At 41.3% G+C, this 24,302-nt stretch overlaps 1 protein-coding gene across 7 annotated transcripts in view; it reads right to left on the bottom strand.

Annotated features, from left to right (window-relative positions):
* Positions 1–3,599: 3,599 nt before the first annotated feature.
* Positions 3,600–24,302, bottom strand: part of SLC12A4 (solute carrier family 12 member 4) — a 47,348-nt gene continuing 26,645 nt past the window's right edge. For 5 of the 7 annotated variants that reach the window (XM_039721107.1, XM_039721113.1, XM_039721110.1 and 2 more), the window contains 22 exons: positions 22,701–22,847; positions 22,073–22,127; positions 21,609–21,739; positions 20,937–21,178; positions 18,876–19,090; positions 17,809–17,973; positions 17,632–17,730; positions 15,999–16,056; positions 15,171–15,345; positions 14,652–14,770; positions 14,072–14,170; positions 13,639–13,758; positions 12,792–12,896; positions 11,656–11,824; positions 10,199–10,394; positions 9,352–9,521; positions 9,043–9,174; positions 8,839–8,946; positions 7,972–8,156; positions 7,260–7,274; positions 5,073–5,206; positions 3,600–4,764 (listed from right to left, as the gene is read on the bottom strand). In XM_039721107.1, the coding sequence (XP_039577041.1) occupies positions 4,673–4,764; positions 5,073–5,206; positions 7,260–7,274; positions 7,972–8,156; positions 8,839–8,946; positions 9,043–9,174; positions 9,352–9,521; positions 10,199–10,394; positions 11,656–11,824; positions 12,792–12,896; positions 13,639–13,758; positions 14,072–14,170; positions 14,652–14,770; positions 15,171–15,345; positions 15,999–16,056; positions 17,632–17,730; positions 17,809–17,973; positions 18,876–19,090; positions 20,937–21,178; positions 21,609–21,739; positions 22,073–22,127; positions 22,701–22,847 (2,931 nt within the window). In that variant the 3' untranslated portion in view covers positions 3,600–4,672. The remainder of the gene's footprint in view (positions 4,765–5,072; positions 5,207–7,259; positions 7,275–7,971; positions 8,157–8,838; positions 8,947–9,042; positions 9,175–9,351; positions 9,522–10,198; positions 10,395–11,655; positions 11,825–12,791; positions 12,897–13,638; positions 13,759–14,071; positions 14,171–14,651; positions 14,771–15,170; positions 15,346–15,998; positions 16,057–17,631; positions 17,731–17,808; positions 17,974–18,875; positions 19,091–20,936; positions 21,179–21,608; positions 21,740–22,072; positions 22,128–22,700; positions 22,848–24,302) is intronic. The other 2 variants (XM_039721108.1, XM_039721114.1) reach the window with 1 other exon arrangement.

Below are 24,302 nucleotides of genomic sequence, written 5' to 3'. Positions count from 1 at the left end.
TAAGCTTCTTGATTTTGACTTCTTTCTTTTTTAATTTCTACAAACTATTTTATACTCACGTGCTCTGCTGGCTACTGGTTTTTCCTCTTGTTTACACACAGTGCAGAGGACTGAATTGTCAGAGAGGAACTGCTCATCTTTAGCACTGACAGCACCAAATACATCATAAGTATATGTGATATAAATCACAGTCTGTACAATACAGGCACTCTTGTATGAAGGCACATGGAAATCAGCATTTGTTGGTGGAGGCTCACCTCAACTATTAAATAATATTTCAGTTTGTTGAAGAGAGAGCTTTTCAAAGGTACTGCTTTTTGAAACTCAGATGTCTGGGTTGTGTTGGACTTTCAGTCAGATCCACTGCCCTGACCTCCTGCAGACATACCAAGGACAGGCCAATCCCATCTTGCAAAAGACAAAGCTGGTGTTTCCCTTGAATCCTCCCTCTGAGTGTGATCCATCCCCTGCACTGTGACAGCTATGGTTCAAATCCCTCAGATTCTTTGCTGTGCTTGAACCATGGAGAGTTCTTTATGTCTGGAGGTGTATGGACAATATTGGCTTCTCCCAGCAGTACAATTTTATTGGCAAGAGAAGAAGTTACATTAAAAGGACATGGCCCAGCTTGGAGCTGGCAGGCAAAATATGTGCTGGATTGTCTCTTTGGTTCTTAAAAAGCATCAGTTTATGAGGACTGACATTGCCAGACATTTAAGTTCTATCTCACATCCAGTGCTGCAGTTTAAATAGGCAAAACATGACCCTGCTGCCAAGAAGCATGGCCTCAACCATTGCTACATGGCTGGACAGCTGCTTGTGCCTGCACGGAACAGGCAGGGGTTTGGAGGAAGGGATGTGCCCTTAATGATGCTGCTCCCAGCAGCAAGAGCCCTACCTGCACTATTTCAAGTGTGGAGAGAGAATTTTGGGCAGACATTGCCAACCACGGACTCCATTTTAGTCAGCTGTCCACTAGCAGGGTGTATTCTGTTCAGAGAGCAGAGTACAGACTGTGACTCCAGTGGGCAATTTTCTTCCAAACCCACCACCTGCTGTGGGTCTGCCTATGCTGGGTGTATTCTGTTCAGAGAGCAGAGTACAGACTGTGACTCCAGTGGGGAATTTTCTTCCAAAACCCACCACCTGCTGGGGGTCTGCCTATGCCGTCTGACAAATCCAGAGCAGGGGGAACCACTGCCCAGGGAAAAGCAGCACTTTGTATTGGCAGCACCTGCCTACAGATGCCCCACCTGAGCCGAGCCAGGGGCTCTGCAGGGGATCGTTACTCCAGAGCGGAATGAGAACCTAGGACCGCCCGAGCACAGCACGAGGCAGTTTTCCCCTTCCCGGGGGAACTACTGAAGAAGCAAACATTACTGCGGATGACGCAGATGAGAAAATGGGAAACGGGGACGGGGGAGGAGGAAAGTAGAAGTGGAACTTTTTTAACCTCGCACGTTTCGTAGGCTCTCAGCGCACGCAGCAGGGAAAAGCGCTCCCGGGGACAAGCGGGGCCGTCCGCACACGCGGAATGCGCGGAGCGCTCCCGGAGCGAAGCGGGGCCGTCCGCACACGCGGAACGCGGGGAGCGCTCCCGGGGACAAGCGGGGCCGTCCGCACACGCGGAACGCGGGGAGCGCTCCCGGGGCCAAGCGGGGCCGTCCGCACACGCGGAACGCGGGGAGCGCTCCCGGGGCCAAGCGGAGCTGTCCGCACACGCGGAACGCGGGGAGCGCTCCCGGGGCCAGGCGCGGATCCCGGCCGGAGCCGCTCCGGGAGCGGCGGCCAGCGCCCCCTGGCGCGCACGGTGGGAACGGCAGAGCCGCGCGGGGTGAGCGCTTCCCGCAGGGAAACGGACTGGAAAGGGAACTCTGACCCTGCACAGGGAACTCTGGCACTGCACAGGGAACTCTGGCCCTGCACAGGGATCTCTGGCACTGCAAAGGGATCCTGACACTGCACAGGGATCCTGACACTGCACAGGGATCTCTCACACTGAAAAGTGATCTCTCGCACTGCAGAGTGATCTCCGTGCTTCCACAGGACTGTTTGTAATGACTCACCAAACTCTTTTAAACTGCACCCTTCATGTTTTAAGCGTAATTCCCCAAGAGGTGAAGAGTTTAAATCAGCTCTGTCACGCTGTATTTTAGTTGCTGTGTTCTCATCTCCTTAACAAAAAAGGTCCTAGCATAGGAACAAAAATGGAAGATGACCATTTAGGTACCCTCACACAAGATGACTCGGATAGAAATTACCTTTTTTTTTTCCGCAATCGTCTCTTACACAACCTTTTCCATGCTACTTTGTTTCCACTGCTGTGAACAAAGTCTCAGAGGAGCTTATTATGAACCTTCTTGTGGATGTAATGAAGGCTTACGTAATTGGAAACTATAAAATCCTTAGGGTCCCCACAATGCTGAATTAATGTGAAGGTTTTTAGTCCCCATGGTCTGTATTCACCTCTGAAAACCCAATATACTGTATTTGTAAAGAGATTCACTTGGTTTCTTTGATGTTAAAACACAATGAGCCACAAACAGATTACTTGGGTCAGGTAACAGATGGCACTGAAATCCTTTTGTGAGGTGGAGTCATCATCCAGTTGCATGAAACTTCATAAGAAAAAGGTGGATATATTTCTCAGAGTGCCTGAATGAGATCACATTTGGTAAAAGGCTAAGGAACAAAAGATTTCATATTATTACTTCTATAAAAGAACGTTTGCAAATAGGTATGAACTATCAAAATTGCTGTACACTTGCAGACCATTACTTAGTGCTCTGAAGAGGTAAAAGTAATCTGTACAAATAGCACAGTAGTTGCAAATAATAAAGCTTTATTCTTTTCATTGGTTTGAAAGCGTGATATTAATTTTGGCTTTCAAAATCAAAAAAGCAAAGACTTGTTAAAATAAAAAAATACCCAATAGAGAGCACACCCCAGAGGTATTTCCTGGCTGTTGTCTCTAAGGGATCCTGGCACAGATAAATACCATCCTGATCCCATCAGGTATGTCCTTTACCGAGAGAACAAACAGGCTTTAACTATAAACTCCCATGAACTGCATTGTTATTAAGTTATTCAAGATAAAAGCCTGGATATTTTCTCAGATTTGCATCTCTCAGACAAATGGTCATGCTGTGATCAGTGAAACACCCAGGAGTACCACCACAGCAGAACTAGCACAGCACCTGGCCAGAGCCCATGGGACAGAAGTGTGTCAATCCCTTCCTTTTTTCCAGGTCCCTGGGATGTTAGTTCACCTGCCCCTGGTTTGGATCACCACTCTCCCAGACACAGAACTCTTGAGGGGGTACAGCTTGTGTGTGTGTTCAATATTCTACAATAGCAGAGTTCTGTGTGGCTGGGGGCTCTGGCAGTGCCCCAGAGCCTTCACTCCTCACACCCACACCCAGCTGCTCTGAAGTCCAAGCTGGCAGCTGCCCCTTGCAGCCCTTGTGCCATCTGGGTGAGCACCAACACAGCCCCAGCCCCTTGGCCCTCACCTGGAGGGGCAGCAGTGCCAGTGTTGGACCAGGGCAGGGCAGAGGCTCCTCTGCACAACCCACCCCACACACAGAACAGAGAGCGGGTTCAAAGTGTATGCAACATTTTATTGAAAAAATACGAATGTTCTGTACATAAAGTACAATTGAATGGGCTTGATAAAATCTCCAGAGACTTAATGGTTAATATAGGTCTTCTTTTTTTTTTTTCTTCTTTTCCCTCTAAGGGCATAAAGCATACAATGCAGCAGCAGGTCCCTGTACCTGTGCAAGTGCAATCCCCTCGCTGTGCGTGCAGCTCAGCACCTGGCTCTACACGGGACTCCAACATGCCCAAAGTACTTTTGATGGATGGTCTGCAAGAAATTTAAAGCATGGAAGAACTGCACAGGACTGGTCCTTCAATCCACTGGTGATTCAGAATTTATTGTGAGATCTCTGCTCTCCTAAACAGTGTGCATCTGCATATCCAATATTTCTGACAAATAAATACAAAAATAAATAGGGATCTGGCCTCACAGAACCTGAAGTCTCAGAAGCAACAAAACTTATAGCAAGCTACATACATAATTTGAACTATGTCAACATAATTTATTTAAATCTCTATCAATAAATGTATTAAAAGTATAAATTCTTACCCAATACTGAGAGTTTAGTTCTGGAAATAAACCCAGAAAAGGAAAGCTTTTTCAAGTCCTCTCTTACTTCAGTGTGCTCTTAGAAAATGCTTTATAGCTGAACTTCAGCAGAAACTAGCTGCTATATAATGCACTTCTATTCCCCAAACCTAATATAAAAAGCTTTTTAAATCTTTTTACAGTAACTGGCTTTCATGTCCTAACTTTACATACAGTTACTAAAAATACTGCACACAGCAGTGCTGACTAAAAATAGGTTTAGTGTTAAAACTACATGCACAAATGCTGGGGTACCAAAGCAGAAACTGAATAATGGGGCAGCTTCACAATTTATGTTGCTAATTGGATGGTGTAACAAATATTGCAATCCCAAAAGATATGTATGTTGCAAATGGAAAAACAATGAACAGGACTGGATGAGGAGAAAGTTAGGCAAAAAACCTTTTTTTCTTCTCCGTTTAAAACTGGAATGTCCGTAATGGCCAAGAAGGTAAATGTAGACCAGGGCTGGAAGCTTCTAGATCAGGAGTAAATGGTGATGACTTCTCGGCCACCACCTCTCACAAGCAGTACCCTCTCCAGACCCTCAGTCAAGACTTCGAGAAACTCCATGTCTGTTTCAGTAAAGTCAAGGACAAAAAGCATCAAAACCAAAATACACAGGGGTTAGACCAGGGCCAGCTCACAGCTCTCAGCTCTGGTTTCACTCAGTGCAGATACCCCTCTAAGGATCAAAATCCTGTGAGTTTGTGGCACTTTTTCCTTTAAGCAATTACCACCTTACAGCCACAAGCCAGAATTCTCCATTCAGGGAAAACTTTATCACATATTACACCTCGACAGCACTGGTGGCCAAATGAAATCAAGAGAACAGATTAAAGGAAAACCTTCGGTGTGGCCTGGGCCTTGACTGAAAGGATACAGTTTTCATCTCCATCAGTATTCTTTGGAGGACCAGGCATGTTGAGGAGCACAAGTCTGGCATCATGGGATCTATTTACAATGACTTCATTGAGCTTCACTGCTGTGTGCATCCTTCGGACATTGGACTGGTTCCTGGAGAAGAAGCACATTCAGACTTACTGTTAGAAACACGCCTCTGAACACTGAATTATTAAAAAGGTCCTCTAAAAGCACACTCAAATCTCCTAAATACCCTGTTAGATGTCAACTCAACACACTGATTTGCTTCAAACTTTGTGATAAAGATACAAAAGACATTTCCCAGACTTACTCAGGTACAGCTAGCCCGCTGGTTTTAAGATCTCTGGAGTCAAGTCCAGTTTAGGAAGTTACACTGCTCTTCAAAAAGCACACTTGATAAAGATGATTTAGTGTTGCATAAGAAACTACAGCACAGTTGCAGGAGGGGATGTGCTCTTCAACCAGGCACAGTCGTGACTGCAGGGCCTTCCATGCAGGCAGCCCTGCCAGGAGCCCTCACCTGCAGCACAGGCACCTCTCCAGAGCCAGCAGCACCAAGCTCTCCCAGTGCCCTGGGAGCCAGCACCAAGCTCTCCCAGTGCCCTGGGAGCCAGCACCAAGCTCTCTCAGTGCCCTGGGAGCCAGCACCAAGCTCTCTCAGTGCCCTGGGAGCCAGCACCAAGCTCTCTCAGTGCTCTGGGAGCCAGCACCAAGCTCTCCCAGTGCCCTGGGAGCCAAGCAGGAGCCTGGCACCATGGTGCTCAGCCACACTGGCCAGGAGCACACTTCTCTCCTGGTGCTGAACAGCAGTTGGCACCTCCAGAGAAAGGCTGGGCCACTACAGACTGCAGTCACCTAATGGGGAAACACAGGATGGCAGCCCAGAACAGGCTGGATGCAAGGGGCTTTTCTGGGGGGTTATAAGGATGTTAAGCTCTTCTTCAAGACACTAATTTACCTCTGCCTGGCTGTTTGCAAGAAACACTTTTACCCAGGTGTCTTTAAATCTCAATCATACTGTCAAACTTGAGCAGCCATTTAGTTCAAAAGTTAGGGGAGAAAAGGGAAATAGGTGCAGCATAATCTCATACACCTCTGCTCCATAAGAATCCAGGCTAAGAGGGATGAAAGTATTAATTATTTGGAATATATTAACACAAAATAACATCAATTCATGCAGGAACAAAACTCTAAAGTAACCTTTGGGAATGCTTCCTTCTCACAGGAAATCAACCATTATTTTGGTAACAAAAAAGGAATACAGAAATAAATAAACTTTTCAAAGTTTACATATTAGAATATATTTATACTTTGAGGCTTTTCCACTTGAGTTTTTGTCTTCATTTTAATGTAATAAAAATAAGTATTAGTAGAAACAAATGAAATATGAATCTGTGCTTTCATTGATTCAGCTTTGCACAATGAGGGAAACTCTTTAGTAGCCTTGCTGCTCTTCTGAATATTCGGATTTGCAAAGAAATAATTTATATGCACAGAAAGAAGATGTGGTGGGAAGAACCATGTTTATTATGCTAACAGAATAATTTACCCACTGTGAATTACCTCTCTGTTACTTCATGTTCTTATTTAATTTGGAGCAAGGACACCCTCTGTCTTCACCACATCAGTTTCAGAAAACCAGGGACAACACTGAGGCCAGATTGTGTTTACAGAAAGTGAGAAAAACACAGCAGCAGGAACATAACAGTTGCTAGCTATGTATAGTTAGGAAAGGAAGCTGAAAGCTAAACGTGTGGTTTTCTCTAAGGTGATATTTAAAACTGGCATCTCCCCAGTGATTTGAAGGTGTAGGCTACAAGAAAGGGCTTGTTTAGTGCCCAGAAACTGCCAGCACTAACATCCTAGCAGTGTTGTGCAATGAGAGCTTCTTTAAATGAGTAATGTTTCCTCCTGCTTGTGTCATTCTCCAGAAAATAGGTTCAGACTGGAATTGTTTTCTATCCTTAGTTCTCATCAGGACAACTCTTGTAGTTTGTTACATCCTACTTATAATGATACTTAGCTTAAGTAGCTAATCCTGCTCCCTTTAAAACATTGCTAAGACTGCTCAACTCTAGTGCCTTTTTTTCTATCAGTACACACAGTTTTCCTGTTTTTATCTAAGAAAATTAAGTCTTTCCTCTCAACCATCTTAATGTACTTCTAATTTAAATAACAAACTTACAAGATTTCCCACCCTCTGAAAGCATGGAAGAGGAAAAAGTACAGGTAGTTAACACCAAATTCAGCAGAATTTCTACAGTATGATTCTAAAACAGATTTGAATTCTGATTTATGAGGAAAAAAATCTGGAACTTTGCCAAGTATGCAGAACTGACTGAGCTCTTCATGTAAGATGCAGGACATCAAAGAAGTCACAGGAGATTCACACAGTTTTACACAAAGCCAAAATAGACCTTTACTTCTCACTCTTCAGTGGCAGTACCCAGCTGCTGTTACATGCCAGTGCTCCTGCAGCAGCAAGTCTCAGAGGGTTTATCACACACAGATGCTGCTCCAAGTCATTCATCACCATCTCCACAGCTTCTTCCTTTATGGGTTAAACATCCACACTACACACTAGACAGTGAAATTATCATCTTTTGAATTCTGATTAGATCAGTGAAATTATCAGTGTGTTTTATTGAGGGATTTGGGAGACAGTAGGGAAGTTGTCACAGGATTTAACACCTCCAATTTAGCATTTGGCTACACCAAGTGAAATATTGAGGGATGTGTTAGAGGTTTCTGAGGAGGCTGCTGTCTTTTCACTCATAGCCAGGTCTCAATGTTTATAGCACAAGTCCAAACCAAGGATTAGGAAACAAAAGATAATTAAAAGCACAGCACATGTAGAGCTTCAAGAGATGCAAAGTGTAGACTTAGACAAGACTCACGGCTTAATGCTGATGAGATCTCTAAAGCTCCCCACAGCACTGCCTCGGTTCCGCTTCTCAGCGTCACATTTCTCTTTTGTCCAGGTCATCTGGATATTCTCAGGAACAGGGTCTCCCTCATCTTCCTCATCTGAGTAGAGGCTCTCCAGACGTGCTATTGAATGTCTGTCCTTGACGAGCTGAGCCTGGAGGGCACACGAGTGACAAGGTGAACTCAGAGATTTTATTTTACACTCTCTGGTGCTCTTTAAATAATTATAGGCATTTTGTTCCATTGTGTCTTTTATTTTGCTCACTCAATTTAGCCTTCAGGAGAGTTCTGATACCAGGCATCTGCCCTAGCCAAAAGTCTTATATATCAAACTGACTTTTAACAGTTTTGATGGGTGTAAGCCAAGCAGAATTTGGACTGACAGAAGCCTGTATTTATACTAGAAAAAATGTCAGCTCACGTCATCACATGGTCAGAAACAACAGACAAGACCAGCCCAAAAAAAAAGTTTTTTAGTTTTGACAACTAAAACAAAAAAAGCTTAACAAACACATGCAGAGAAGATGGATCATCTTTCATAGCTACATGTCATAGACATCACAGTCACATGTCCTATAAGTCCAAACTAGAAAGACATCTTCAGTAGGAAAACAGGATATGCTATAAATTGAGACAAATACCGGATATCCCATATAAAGAAAAAAACAAGAACTACATGCAATTTTGGGAAACAAAAAAGCTACACTAAAAGTATTTCCTTACATCTTTAGAGCACAGGAGTTAAATTTAAGCAGCAGCTACATAACACACTGCTAGGAAGGCACTTTGTGTCATCCCCCTCAGGAGCCCATAAAGAACAACCACAAATGACATACCTCCCTTTCCCTCTCAGTTTTTGTCAGCCTCATTTGCCTCAGCATCTGAGATCTCTGCTCCATCATAAGAGTTCTCTCATAAGTATATGCTGAGATATCACTATTGTGCTGCAGAAATAAGAACAAATATTGTGTTTGTAATCAAGTCACAACCATACATCACCCCCTGTAAAATAAAGTGAAAAATGGGCTCAATTCCCTTACCATTTCTACCACTTCTACCTCTGCCTCTATTCGGAGCTGATAGAGGAAAGTAGCCAAATCTTTCTTCATCTGGATGCTGTTATCATCCATCTGAGCAACAGTAAAAATTCTCATTTTGCATTTTCTCCAAACCTGGTGAGGGAACACCAACTCTCAGTTATCTGAACCAACAATACCTTGCTCTACAAAACAGAAACTTAGCAACATGTCCACTCTCATTTATCAATCCAGGCTCTACAACTGAACCATGTTTCTTTAAACTAAAGAATGCAGAAATAAGTGGGGAACATTCTCTGTGTAGCTGCTTACTTTGTGCTGTTTGAGAAGAAAAGGAAGCAACATCAACATGCCTCCATCATGCACAATCCACCACACATCAATGTTGCCTTCGTTGTAACGCTCATGGTTGCTGGGGTAGAAAGAGACATTTTTGGGAACCAGCAGAGCCAGATGAGCTGCAGTTGTGCAGCGAACAGTACCTGCCCAGGAGGGGAAGAACACAGTTACTCCCAATTCTGCAAGAGTCATTTATGGTTAGAAAAATGCCACTCACTGAGCAAGTGTCAGCAAACCATAAAGTCATCACTTAAATAAAGAAAAGTATGTACAGCAAGGCTTGCACAGACAGGTCAGTCCAAGTGACAAAGCCAGGAAAAAAAGACTCACAGGAACACAAGACTTATTTCACACTGGAAAGCAAAGCAGCAACCTTCAAAGCCAAGTATGAGGAGACAGCATCTGCTCTGTTCTGATTTGATTAAGTAACTGGATCACAGTAGAAGGAGAGAAATAGAAGCAAGGAGAGAGTTATCCACTAGGGAAGGATAGGATAGAACCACTGACAAAACAGGGATTATCTAGCAAACAAACTATAGTTTGCCACAAAACCAGCATGTCTAAAGCCCATAATTTTTAAGCATTCATTAGACACATGAGTTTTAACTGCTAGATTAATCTTTGAAGAACTTTCTTAGGTCTTTTACCTAAAGGAACTAGTATTTCAAACAGAGCAGTTTTGTGAGAAAATACCTGCTTCTCCATCAATACTGGAAAAAAAGACAAACTCAAAACCAATCTTACAAGGATTCTGTTAAAATCCCATGCAGTAAACATTTCTGTTCACAAAGTCTGATCACACCAAACCTTTAAAGCTCACCTATAAATGTCTTCCAAGACCTTGGATCTTCACTCTGTCTCCAGCCATAGGGCCACCCCAAAACCACAGTGTTGTGCTTCATGCCACCAAGTCCACAGGACTGGATCAAGTGAGCAATTCCTTCTCGAACTTTATTGGCTACAACTACTTGACAAAATCCTTTCACCTTCTCAATTTCCATCATATTCTTAATAGTCTGGAAGACAGATAAGGAAAAAAATCTCAGTTTTCCTTTCCAAAAGGAACTCCTTTATAGACAAAATACTTCTTTGTCATGAGATTACAATGTAAATTCCTGGTTCACATGTCCATAGGTAAAGCATATTACAATAAGCAATGTTCTGGTCATCATATTTCCTTTATAACACAAAAGACAAAACACCCCCTTGCTTAAAACACAGTTTCTTTCCAAACATCAGCATTTCAAACAGATTAAAGTAAGGATTTTTTGGTTTGTGGTATCATCTCTTATTCATAGTAGTAGATAGTGATATCTGTGTTACTATTTTACTTCCCATTTTCTAATCCTGTAACACTCACCTTTTTAAACCCAAGGCCAATTGACTTCATTTGCATTTCCAGTTTCAGATTGCCATATAATATGCTGTGTTATATTAAATTTACAAATATAAGCACCAAATCCCACACACCAGCAAGTATAGCTTTTATTGGTTTAAAAACTAAATAAACTTCATCAACAGTTTAATTAATTAATTTTCCTTTTGTAACAATTTTCCTACAGAAAAAGTCTCTGGGGAAGAAAGCAAATATCCTGATGCTATACAGATGTAAACAGGGCTATGATGTCATGTGTACACAATGAGGGAGATTAAGCAATTTATTTTTAAAATTTCAGGACAATCCTTCAATGCTTTTTGCAATAAATTTATCAACACACTGAAAAAGAACACATTTGCTAAGTTTAACAGTTACTGAAATCACAGAATCACTAGGTTGGAACAGACCTTTAAGATCACCAAGTCCAACCCATGCCCTAACACCAGCTCAACTAAACCACAGCACCCACTGCCACATCCAATCTTTTCTTAAATACATCCAGGGATGGTGACTCCACCACCTCCCCAGGTAGACCATTCCAGTACTTTATCACTCCTTCCATAAAAAACTTTTACTTGGAATATTCAGAAAACTAAATAGTCCTCTTGCCTCCATTAAGCAGCATACAGAAACTTCTACAGTCATTACTTCCTATAAATGAAGGCAGTTTTATGCAGTAAGGCTGTTTACAATGGTGAGCATTGATCTGCATTCCCAAAGGCACAACTGGCAGCTGAAACGTGTGCAAGTCCCTTACTGAACAGCTGCAGCACTGCTGAACTTGTTCTGTGTCTCATGGAAACCTTATTAAGATGCCTTTTCCCATGTATGATTACGAAACAAAATTTTGCATGACCTGCCCACTCATGCCTTTCTACTTCAGGATTTAGGACACTGACCTGCTCAGCAGCCTGGGCTTCTCCGTAAGTTTCCAAGAAATTCCCTTGGATGACTGATCCTATGATAGTCAAACCTTTACCAGCTTTCAGCTGGGATGCAAATGTTAACAGCCTAGGGTATTTTACGTGCAAATCTTCATCAAGTTTCAGAAGCACCAGCAACTGAGGCCTGGAGAAAATAAAAAAGACAATGTATTTTTAAACTAAAGTTTTAACAATAACAGATGTAAAAAACTGCCTCTTATCACTTATACTGTACTTGAGTATTATTAACTCTGAAACATTCTGTGTCTCACACATTTGAGGGGTTTTACTTAATATTTTGTTTCTCTTGGTTAAAAGTAGATGTGAAACTGCGGGAATTCTGCTGCTGCATTGCGCTGAGAGTAATAAAACCTGCTGATATACTCAGCTTGAGAGGCTTGCATTAGTGTTTTATTTACAGGCATGCTTTTCAAGGCTCTTTTAAGTACTATTGGAGCCCACATAGTGTTCATACTGTAGGGCTGTTCTCCCAGATCTTTCTGGATACTTGTGCCAAGAAAATATCTGTATTCTGTCTCCAGAAACTTGGCACATGGAAAACACAAATATTTCCATCTAAACACAGATCCCACCTGCCTGCTGCTCCTTAAGGTATCGCTACACAATCAATCGAGTTGCTGCCTGTCTGGCTGAGCAAGTATAAAAAGATTTATAAAACTCTGTCTTTGATAGATTCCTACTGCTCTTGTTCAGAGCCCAAGGGTTGTGCAATGCCCAACCAAGGAGAGTGTTCTTGCCCACTCTGTTTTCAACACCAAGAAGGGATGACATCAGAAGGAAGAATGCTGGCCACTGCTCATTTCCTGGCCTCTACACCTCTATACTCACAGACCTCCAGTTTGCCCAGGTTCCACTTCTGAATTCACCAATTTGGAGTCCAGTTAAAGATCCAAAGGTCACTAAAGGTCTGCCCACACAGGGTCCACAGAGTGACAGCTTGGCAGTGACAGCACAGCTTACTGCAAACTCAACACTTTTTTAAATATCCTGGGCATTTAAACTCATTCACACATCTTGTTTAGAGTCCAGTTTAATTCCTTGAGTGTAAGCAGATAACCATGCCAGCCATTTCACCAGTGCAGGGTGAGTACCTCCAGTTCTTGGTGTGTGGAGGGCCCTCCTCCAGCCTGAGCAAGGCGTATCTGGCTGCGCTGAGCGACAGGCCCCGGATGCCATCACCCCACTCCTTCTCTGCACTGTGAAAAACAAACACTTCAGCCAACACATGGCTCCAGGAGCACTCCCCTGCACACTTACATCAGATTATAGAGATCTGAGCACCTTACAGTGACTTTAATAACATGACATGTATGCCATCTACATTTATAATTTGTGCGTGAACGTCTGAGATATCACAGGTCACATAAGAAAAGTGAAACGTTTCAGTAAAATATATATGATGAACCACCATTCTGGGCTTAATTTGTAATTAACACCACAGAGAAGGCTTCCCAAGCATATATAAACATCTGGCATTTCAACACCCAATTTAGTTAATGGACCAAATTAAGTTAGAAAGCCACACTACAGCCTGACTCCATCCAACGTTGATCTCCAGCAACCCAAGCAGCCAATTCAACTTTTCAAGAACTGTTCTAGACAGACTTTTGCACCAGATAAATTGAAATACAATGGTTGGCATCAGGTGTTCTGGACCTGAAGTAATCATGTGCAGTACACAGCAGATAGATCCCAACCAGCTTTCTGCTTCCTGTGATTAATGTTTCACCTAACACCTTTAGAGGCTAAAAACAAAGTATTTCAGAGGCTTTTGCTTAGGAGTGACACAGTAAAATAATGAGAACAAAAATTAACTAATAAGGAAAGCCCTCCAAATCATCTCTGGACAGTTCTTTTTCCAAATGTGAAGACTCTAGAGATAATTCATTACAGAGTTCCAGCCTCCCTCTTACCCTTTCTTATCCAGGTAATACTTACCCTTGGTATTCAATGTACTTGTAAATCATGCCTGCAATAAGCATAGCTACCAAAGCATAATACCACGATGAAATGAACATCAGTGCCAGGCAAATACTCATGCCTAAGAATGAGAGGGCCCTAAAACAAAAAGCAAAGGTATTAATAAGTCATGGGGAGAAAAGCTTAAAAAACAAGTCAATTACATTCTTGCTCTTTTTTCCTTAAACTGTCTGTGCTGAACTGGCAGTGAAAGCAAAGCCTCCAAAGGATCTCCCCAATCCACCAGTTTCAGTATCCTGCTGTTAAAATGAAACTCTTGTGCCATGACATATCTGAGTCTGGCTCCTGCATACAACTGCTACCCAGAGCAATAAAAGCTACTCCCTGCCCTCCTGGAGAAGGTTCCCAGGTGCAGATTGCAGGCTCAGTGAGGTGCCAGCCCTCCACTCACCAGTGGTAGTATTTAAAGCGGGGCCTCCAGTTCGGGGTTCGCAGAAGCGTCTGGACTGCACATGCAAGATTAACAAAGAGGTAACACATCAAGAAAAACCTGCAGAACAGAAGTGCAAAACCTTTTAGCATGCACATTTATAGATCCTGGCATGTATTACGATTACATGATTGATTTCAAGTCAAAACCCCATTGCCCTGTTCCATGCCCTGTACCCCTACCCCTCTGATTTTTATTAGCCTGAACTATCAGCATAAAGTAGCTAGAACAATTTTTTAATTGGATCAAGTTAGATCTGTTCACAACATAATGCTAGCATTGTTCTGTGATTAGAATGTTTTTTCAAACCAAATAAAAACATAATAAAAACTTGTTTATCCACAGAATACTCCAGAGCAGAAACAAATAGATTTATATATAGAGCCTGAAGTCAGAGCATTCATAGAAATTACAGAAGTGGAACTCAGGCTCTGGGAATTTGCTTTACTGGTTTAAGATATAGTTCTGAAAGACAACCAAACCAGCAAAAGTCAAGAGTACTTCTATTCCCCCCCAAGACAGCAACCAGGCTGTTTCTTACATTGAGAGAATTGGAGCCACCATGTCAAGTGAAGCAATAAGGATTCCCAGCTCAGCAATTAAGGCTGTTAGCAGAAGAGCCCAGGTCGGTTCACCATTCGCTTTTCCATGACCAAAGATCTGAAGAAACAGAAACATTAAGCTTATCTTCCTGGTATTTCATAAGGTTGTAAGGGGAAAAAAGGAAATTACATGTTTTAAAATCAACAGTAATTCTCCTACTAGCAAGGAAGGAAGTAATACTTCCTTCTCTAGAGCAAGGAGTCAAATTATCCTAATGGCTTGCCATGCTTTACAGAATTAGATGTTCAACTTCTAGATAAATTTACCCCACGAGACTAGTTAAAAATCCTTCAAAGTATTCTTTGTTTTCAACAAAAGAAAAAACCCCATCAAAATTAAAAATACTGCCCCTCACTTCAGCGCTGGGCAAAGTGGGGAGAATAAATCTGATTTTAAGGGCATGAAGCCAGGCAGCTGGTGAGGCAGCACGAGCAGCAAGGCTTTGCAAGGTACAAACCCAGAGGAAAGGGATGATGTTGTCCTTGGCGATGGCCTGCAGCAGCCGGGGCGCCCCGGTGAGGCTCTGCAGCCCTGCCCCACAGGTGGAGAAGAAGGAGCCGATGACGATGACCCAGGGCGAGGGCCAGGACAGCGTGCCCACCACCAGGTTCTTGTTCACCGCGTCGCCGAACCTGCGGGCACGGACACGCCCAGGCACTCATCAGGGACATACTCAGGCACTCATATGGAACATACTCAGGCATTCGTACTCTAAGGACTATTTTGACACTCATCTTTGGCGTTTTCAGGTCACTTTTAGCATGTCATTTAAATACTGTTATTAATAATGCCATATTTTTAGTATGTTGTACTGTATTATTAATAATACTATATTATTTTCTTAACTAGAGAACGCAAAAAGTAGCAAATAATCTCAGTTAGTTCTGATATACAGATTGGAAGTGTCTGCAGCTTGATGTCAACATTTGTTTTCATTATACATATTTTAAAATTATTGCATTATTATCATAACATATCACAACATATCACTAATTATATTTTACAATTACAAAAAGATGCAAGAACTAAGACACAAGATGGAAAATCTAAGGGTGCCATGTCAGAAAATATCAAATAGAATACAAGAAGATTCCAAAAACTATGCTTACAATTTACATACAAATATGGTTTAAAAGGCACCCAGAAGTAAAAAAATTTTTTAAAAAATTAACAAGAAAAAAACAACAAGAAGCGGAGTGGGGCACACAGAGAAAACAGGCAAGAACACACCTACACTGCAAAAAAAAAGTAAAACAAAGGAGAGCATTAAAGCAGTAACACTTACTTATCTCTCAGGACAACACCTTCTATGCAGGCTCCAAATAATAACACACAACTGAAGTCTGGAGAACAGAGTGTGCTAAGGAAGTAAATTTATTTAGACATGGCAGATGAAAGTACTGTGGAAAGGACAGTATGTGCCTCCATCCTGTGGCACTTGCACTCCAGCTTCTCCACAAGTACGTGGTAAAGCTGGCAAGGAAATTAATGTCTCACTGCTCACATGCATCTCCTAATGGTACAGAGAAAGCTTCTTATAAGTTTTAGTTCTTAAAAGGACTGGTTTAAATGCTATGATAAAAGAGAAAAAATCAAATGAACCATTTTTATATTAAAATGTCAATTTAGTCTTCTACTAATACAGAAGCTGACATTAAAATCTTTCTTTTCTTTCTCCATCTCCTGTGTCTGATATTTTGAACATACAGCAAACCATTACCTTGCACATTCTTTTTTTTTAATCTCTGCTGGCATTCACATCACCAATAAGTCTTTGGCTATCAGGTTTGTTATTAACTGTACTGCTTCTGCATTGGGGAGTACAAAATATCTCAAGCTTTTTGGATCTGGCATTCCAGTAAAGTTTTTGATGTTCTGAATTAAGTTCACACAAATGGTTAAATCTTGATTTCTACCCCTGAAATGCAATTATAAGTTACAAACTACAATCAAAGGCAAAACGTTGCTCCTGAAAGTGACAGTGTCACCCTGGTGTGGCACGAACAGGGACACACATCCAGTCACCCACTGGGTGAGGCCAGAGCTGCCAGCAGAGCTGGGGGCTAAGGCTGGGACCTCTTTTAATATTTATTACATCCACAGGAAATGCTGACTTCTTGGTACAGGGTCAGTTCCCAAAGTGACAGCAAGGAAATGCTGCACTCCTAAAGAGCTGGGACAAGCAAGCTGCATCCTGATTTACAGCTTGGCAAGCTTTGGCAAAAAAACAGGAATGAAACAGCAGAATTTCCAGGAGAGTCACCGTCACAGCCAGCTGCCCTTTGGTGAAACTGATCAGTAAACTCTTTTGACTTATTCTTTTTAGTTTTCTATGTTGATAAATTGTCTCTTCGGACACCAAGAGCTAGATAAAGCTGAAGGATCTTGGCTCATCTCTTCTTGAGCAGGAGAGCAGAGATGAAGACAGTCTTTCCTAAGAAAAGCTACTGAGGAGCTGAAAAAACACTTGGAAACACCGTTTAATTTCTGACTCCAGTTGTTCTAAAATGTTCAAGGAAACCTATATTCCTTAAAGTCACTCAAAAGAAAAGGCTTTTTTGTTTTAGAAAAGGAACTGAAATTTATGAACTCTCCTATTAAAGTCTCGTCTCATCTTAACGTTTCACTGAAACCTTAAAAAAAATCTCCAAGTACACCAGCAGCATGAAAAGCTAGAGATCACTGTGTAGCAAAGAACAGCAATGGGAATGCAAAAGAAAAGAAACTATCACAAAAAAGGGGATGGAAAGTAATGGGATAATAACTAGAATTCTTTCAGCTCTAGGATTAATGTTCTGTTGTTTTGGGGGTTTTTCCCCCACTGGCCAATCATACTTGCACTGACAATTTGGTGAGCTGAAAGCAGTTCCAGAAATCAGATGCGATGTCCCAGCAGTCCAGTAATTTGAAAAGGATACAGACTAGTGACGTGGTGACAATGGCAAGAATGGTTCCAACAGGGATGGACTTCTGTGCATCTTTGAGGTCCCCTGATCTGTTTGAACCAGCCATGATACCTGAAAGCACATTTTGGTAAGATCACAGGGCAGGAGGAAGCTCAGAGCCCCAGCAGCCCCCTCATGGCAGCATCTCACCAGTCACTGAAGGGAAGAAGATGCCAACCAGCACCATGAACGACGTGGTGATATCTGAGAGCACGTACAGGTGCAGGTTGTTCTTCTGGCCTGCCACATCCACAGAGGGCTGATGTGCTCTCTCCAGGATCTCTCCTTTCTCCAAATAATTGCTCCATAAGTTATCTTCAAGGTTATTAACAGACCACAGAAAAGAAAAGCATGTTTCAGTTCAAACCTGTTCTCGTTATAATGGGTTTACAAATGTATTTACAATTCAGTGATCAAAGCAGGAAAACCACAAATATGTATCAATAGTCTACAGAAATCTAAGCAACTTAAACTTTATTATTACTAAATATTCTTTTAACCTCATACCTACTTCAACCCAAGGAAATAGACTGAATATTTTTATGAGCCACCACACGACACAGCAGCTCAGAGCAATATCAACCAGTTTTCTAGGTTTTCTATACAGAAATGGGTTTGTTCTTCAGTCAGTGGAAGAATTACAGAATTATATGTTTGGCATTTGAAATTTCACTAAAAAAATGCTGATTCTTCTTGTAATCTTAGAAATTAGTCTGCTGGTTTCTGTAGAAATTGGACTCTTTGGCAGTCTGGTGTTCATTTCACCTGCTCTCTGGTGCTCATTTCAATAATGAACACTTTTCAATTATACTTTATTCAGGAGTGGGCAAAGAAGGAGACATACTATTTCTATACAAGTACTTTTATCTTTCAGGGCAAAATCTTAACCTTTCTAAAGAAGAGAGCTGTCACTACAGAGTTCTGAAAAATTTTAATAACTTATTCATGTTAATATAATTTAAAATTACAGCTGACTTCATGCTGAAATTATGAGATGAACAAGGGAAACTTAATCAATTTTCAGGAGACAAGTACTGTATCAGGATAAAAGTTCCATTTCCTGTTTTTAAAGGTTATAAGACTTTATTGAAGATTGTTTTCTTCACTGTAATTACATTTCTTCATTCCTTTTTCCTTAACCAGCAGGGAAGAGTTTGACCCATTTCAGCTGCTCAGCATGCCACCTCTTTAAGGGAAAACAAAAGGTTCTACCATACCTATTAAAATGCCACTAGCAGCTCCTGGGATTCCTGCTATCTCCGAGACATTGTTCATTAGGAAATATTCATCACAGTGTTCGGTGGTCAGGTTTGTGCTGTGGCAGAAGAGTTCCCAAAGCTTGGAGGCCACAGTCACGTTATCCTTAACTACAGTTTTGGCACAAACATCAAACTGATCTCTTGACAGAGTCCTGTTGCCCAACATGCAAATCCTGGAAGGGAAACAAGAACACCAGAGTTACTGGATGTTAATGGGAAAATGAAATACAGGCTTACCCATACTTATTCTTTTATATCATGTGGAAACTTCCAGTGGCTCTACTGTGCTACACCATTTCTCACCTTCAAAAGGAAGGCTGTAGCATGACAAACACTGTATCTGTTCCCTTTAAGGGCCAGAAATATAAAGCCACTTTTTAGATTTATGGAATTTGATTGATTTATGTTAAACAATAAAAGGGAACAGTTGGGACAACTTTTGGGGTTTTTTTGTTGTTTGGCATTGGTTTCTTTTATTTTATTAAACAGAACTACTGAAGTGGAAGAAATGTAAAGAGTACTAGAATTCAAATTACTAGATACTTAGAATATCTAAAGATATTTGGAATCTCATTAGCCCAGTTTCTATATTGCAACACTTGGATTGCAATATAGCCATTTTAGATTCAGAATTAAGAACATATTTTAAAATCACAATAAGCAAAGGTTCTTCTTGTCAGCAGATACTGTCCTTAATTGCTAAAATCCTCCACTGCCTGTTGTGTTTCATCTAACCACAAACATCATTTATTTCAGCACTGGCGAATTTTTAATCCACTTGTCTGAAGACAATTCCACCAGACAGTGATGTAATGTAACATCTTCCTTCTCCTAAAAGTTCATTCAGCTTTTTTTCCCACTGTCAGAAAACACCCACAGGAAAATAAAGCTTTTTTTCATTTTAATTTTATTTAATTTTTAATTCCATTTTCATTGTTTCACAGGTCCTATTGATCACCGAAGACAGGAAAATGGAAAACACAGGGCTGTTTTTGCACAGTTTGCAAGCCTGTGAACTGTAACGTCCAAGCCTTCCCCTACAAAATTAAAAGTAAATACACTATCTTGTTACTTCAGGAAAAAAAAAATAAAAGGATTACACTCCAAGAAGAAAGATAGGGAAAACATTCAAGAACAATCTAAGAGATAATGAGGGGAATGTAGAGACATTGTTTTACTTTTACTGCTGTAAACCTTCACTGTTGTAAAACACTATAATCACTGGGCCTTAAATATCCAAAGGGAACACTTGAGGGCTGCAAGTACTTAGTTATGGTCAAAGCATTTTAAGATGTGAATAATTATGCAGATCCAACTGCCCTATTCCCATTCCATTCATCTCTTGTCAGTAGTATCAGAAAACACAGTTTGCATTCCTGGTAAAACACATACATCCACATTACTGCTGCTCCAGCTCCCACTTCAAGAAGCTGATTCCCTGTTTAGCTGCCAAATTGCCAAGGAGCTCCTGCTGGGTCCAGGGCAGGGAAATTTCCTCACAGAGCAGGGAAAGCTTTTGTGGAGCCTCACACAGCCCCACATCACACTCCCAAGAGGTGCCTGTTCCTCAGCAAGGATTTGATCACACCATGAATTTCCAGCCACAAGGGCAGCGTGTGGTGTCTGACTGGCCTGGGGAAAAGGGACTTGCCAAACTGCTCCCTGAGAACTCAAAATAACCCAGCAACACCATCACTCATATCCCAGCAGCTGCAGGCCAAGAGACTGGATTGGCTTTGCAGGAAACAGAGCAGCATCAGCCTCCATCAGCCTCACCACGAGACTTCCTTCTACCAAAACAGTTTAAAAAATGTAATAACATGTTCATTTTAACCCAATAAACTTCAGTTCCATAAGGTCTGCACACTGTCATTATACACAGCTAAAAATATTGGAAGTAATTCTCAAAAAAAGGAGCTTCAACAATGTATCAGGCACAAGCTTTAAGCAACCTACATTACAGCCCAAATTCCAGACCCACAGGCAAAGCTACAAGCCCCATCCAGGAACATTACTCACGGAAACTCAGGTGGATCAAAGATGGACTTGATAGCTCCAGCATAAATGGACAGGATGGATATCACTACACAGGCCAGGAAGAGGGAAGCAAATTTGTTCACATACTTCACACCTACAAACACCACCACTGCCATCAGGATGAGGAACACAGTGCCATAGACCCTCATGTTGTTCAGCATGGCACTGGATGCATCGTGGGCACCAGAGGGATGAAAAATTGCTGCTTGTGGCACAATATATGTCTGAAACAAAAGAAAGCAAAAGTGAGCTGGAAGAACACCAGCACAGAACTCTGGGATTGTGTACCTGTATTAGAAAAGTAAATCACTTTGCATTCTGCAGCGTGCTCTTCACTGGGAATCTTTTACAGGAAAAATAAGAGATAACAGCCCTTTCTGTGCCAGCAGTACAACTGAGCCACCTTTACAAACATGAGCATGAGTCTTGGGTTAAGCCACACTTTCATCTGTTTTGTCAGAAGAGCTCCCAGTCTGCACACTCAGAGTGTGCAGCTTCCAAAGGGAAGCACTAGACGTAAAGAACTGGACACCAAGGAACTGGAGACCTTCCAGTCTCTTCCAGTAAATGTGTATGCAAATATGGGACAAGTATACTGGGTCACTTTCTATATCTTATTTGTCTTTATAGCAGAATTACTCTGGTACTACTCACCAGTAAAATCTCAATGGCACCAAGGATATACATGGCTCCTGCAAATGTTGTTCCCAAATAAAAACACAGCCCTACAGCTCCACCAAACTCTGGGCCCAATGACCTAGAGATCATGAAATAGGAGCCACCAGCTGTGAAACAAGAAAAGTGAGAGCAAAATTATCATTTATTGCTATAAATGTTTAAACATTCACAAAAATAATACAACAGAATTATATACAGTGTATCTGCTATTTTAAGGTTCAATTGAAGTATCATTTTTGCTAGCACATGGGTAAAAAACCAAATAAATTGATCTTTAGCCTGATTGATAACAAGAAGAAATACTAGATATCAATTCAGGCTATGTATTCTGGATTATGCAAATTTCTCCAGAATAAAACCACATTAACAGCTTATAGCAACTTAGGTTTTGGGGGTTTTTTACCTGTAACACAACTGAGACACTTGCTAACTACACTTACCTGGAACAACACCGTTCGTGGCAATTGCACTCATTGATATGGTTGTCAACATAGTCTGGGGAAAACAGGGAAAAGGAAGCAATTGTGTCAACAACATTTGTTTTTTAAAACATAACTTATTTCTTGATAAAATAAAGCTGCCACTGCATACACGATACAGCATTTCTATTTATTCTGCCTGTCACTATCTAAAAGAAAACAAGGGCAGCAGGAATTTAATCACTGAGCTGTTGAGACTTCTGTTTGAGAGATGGCCCCTGCTTTATCAGGTCCAACAGTGGGTGTCTGCAGACAAAGCAAGATAAGGGAATGCAGGTGCTCCTCCATCTGCACAGCTGCCATTCCAGCCAAGGCTGGTCCAGCAAAGCAGGCAGCCCACACCTGGGGCAGGCATGGAAAACAGCTATTTGCTGAACAAACACTATTTGTAAGACTGTATTTACACTACAGATTGCCAGTTTAGAAGTAACAGTAAAAAAAAATTAAAATCCTCCAGCTACGAACATGGCAAAAGTGCCTGGCTTAAACCTGACTTTTCTTTACACAAGCACCCACAATGACACCTCCCCAAGTTTCCCAGTAGTTTCACAGAGGTTTTGTCACATGCATTATTGTATTAAGTACTTACACAACAGCAGCACAGCAATACAATCAGGAAGGACTGAAGAACTCCAGCCATTCCCACCATCCAAGTCAGCCGAAGGAAGAGAATAACCCCGAAGATATTCTGCATGCATGGCAAATACACCCCCATCAGGGTGCCCATGCTGGGTGACTGGAAAAAAATAGTTGACATTCATCAACTGAAATTATTCAAAGCAGAGGTAACCAAAAAGGCTTTGAAGTTCATTTTTTTAAAGGGTAGAAACCTGGGAAACCTAAGGTAGACACATTCAAATACTGTTGTGCTGGACTTCCACAAAACACAACATAAACTCCAAAATCATTAATTTCCAAACAAAATGCTGTCCCTGTCACAAACTTAACTAATTAACCTCAACATTTAACACTGACTAGTAACAACAGGAGATACATTTATTTGGTTTTTTGTAGACCCATAGAATTTTTAGTATGAAATGTGTCAAGTGCTGCAGGCCTCAAGATAGATCCTTACCCTACTGCCCAGAGTTCACAAATTACTTTTAAGGAAAACATACTTTTGTCATGTTACAACTTGAAAATATTTGGAAGCAATCTGGAGACATGGATAATGTATTTTCCTCCATTTTACATATTTCATATAAAACTAATGGTTCTAACCTTTCTTAAGTTTAATGTCAGCATCAGACTCTGAATTGCTTTTGACAGTGACTGAGAAAACACAAGTTACAGGAAAACACAATGACTACAGGACTGGCCTACAACATAGCATCCTGCAGAATCATCCAAAATAATGGCAACAAAATGCCACTGGTGAGGGCTTTATTCCAAGGAATATAAAAATGTTTGTTGCATTGGTACACCTGGCACCAGCAGCACTTCAGAGTCCCAAATCTCTGTGGTTTCCTGCCAAGACATTTCATTGCTTCTGCTTTTTTAAGGTATCCTTTTGCATTTAAAATTATACTGGATTCTAAAACACAGGGGCAATACAGAGTGTCACTTCTAAAAGACACATCCTTTTTCATCCCTTCTATAAATAAACATGAATTCCAAAACACAGTACATAGACAGCATTTAAAGAAGCCCTTGAACAATCATTCAAATGAGAAGGATATTAAAGGGAGATGCCAAAACTTGTTCAAATTTGACTCCCCACAGCATTAACTAGATGCAAAAATAAATAGAACTTTTATAGACAAATGAAGTCATGAACCCAGAGCAACAGTATGTCAGACAAGCAATAAAACGTGTGCCAAAAACTTTACATAAGGTAATTCAAGAATGTATTTCATTACACAAAGCAAAACCCTTAAAGAATCACATGTTTACAAGATCACCAGGTCAAAAGCAACCAAGGAATTTTGTGCTTCAACTTGCAGTTACATGTTACAATCCAGAATTTCCTCATCTCACTAGAAACCTGCCCTGCCAGACATGAATCAAAACCGTGCCCAAGAACATGATCTGAACTGTTCTTCGTTAGAAGTGCCAGGAGCTGCTGACTGAATTTTTTGAAGTCAGCTTTGAATTCCTTGCCTGACAAAAGCTGAAACAGATCAACCAGACTTTTCTCATACACACCACAGCTCAGGTGAACCTCCTGAAGGAAACTTGAATCATGTGCTGA

This window comes from Passer montanus, unplaced genomic scaffold (assembly GCF_014805655.1).
Source record: "Passer montanus isolate IOZ18808 unplaced genomic scaffold, ASM1480565v1 scaffold45, whole genome shotgun sequence".
NCBI classification, from domain to species: Eukaryota; Metazoa; Chordata; class Aves; order Passeriformes; family Passeridae; genus Passer; species Passer montanus.
The sequence above is the reverse complement of the archived record's forward strand: the minus strand, read 5'-3'. Positions and strand labels throughout refer to the sequence as shown.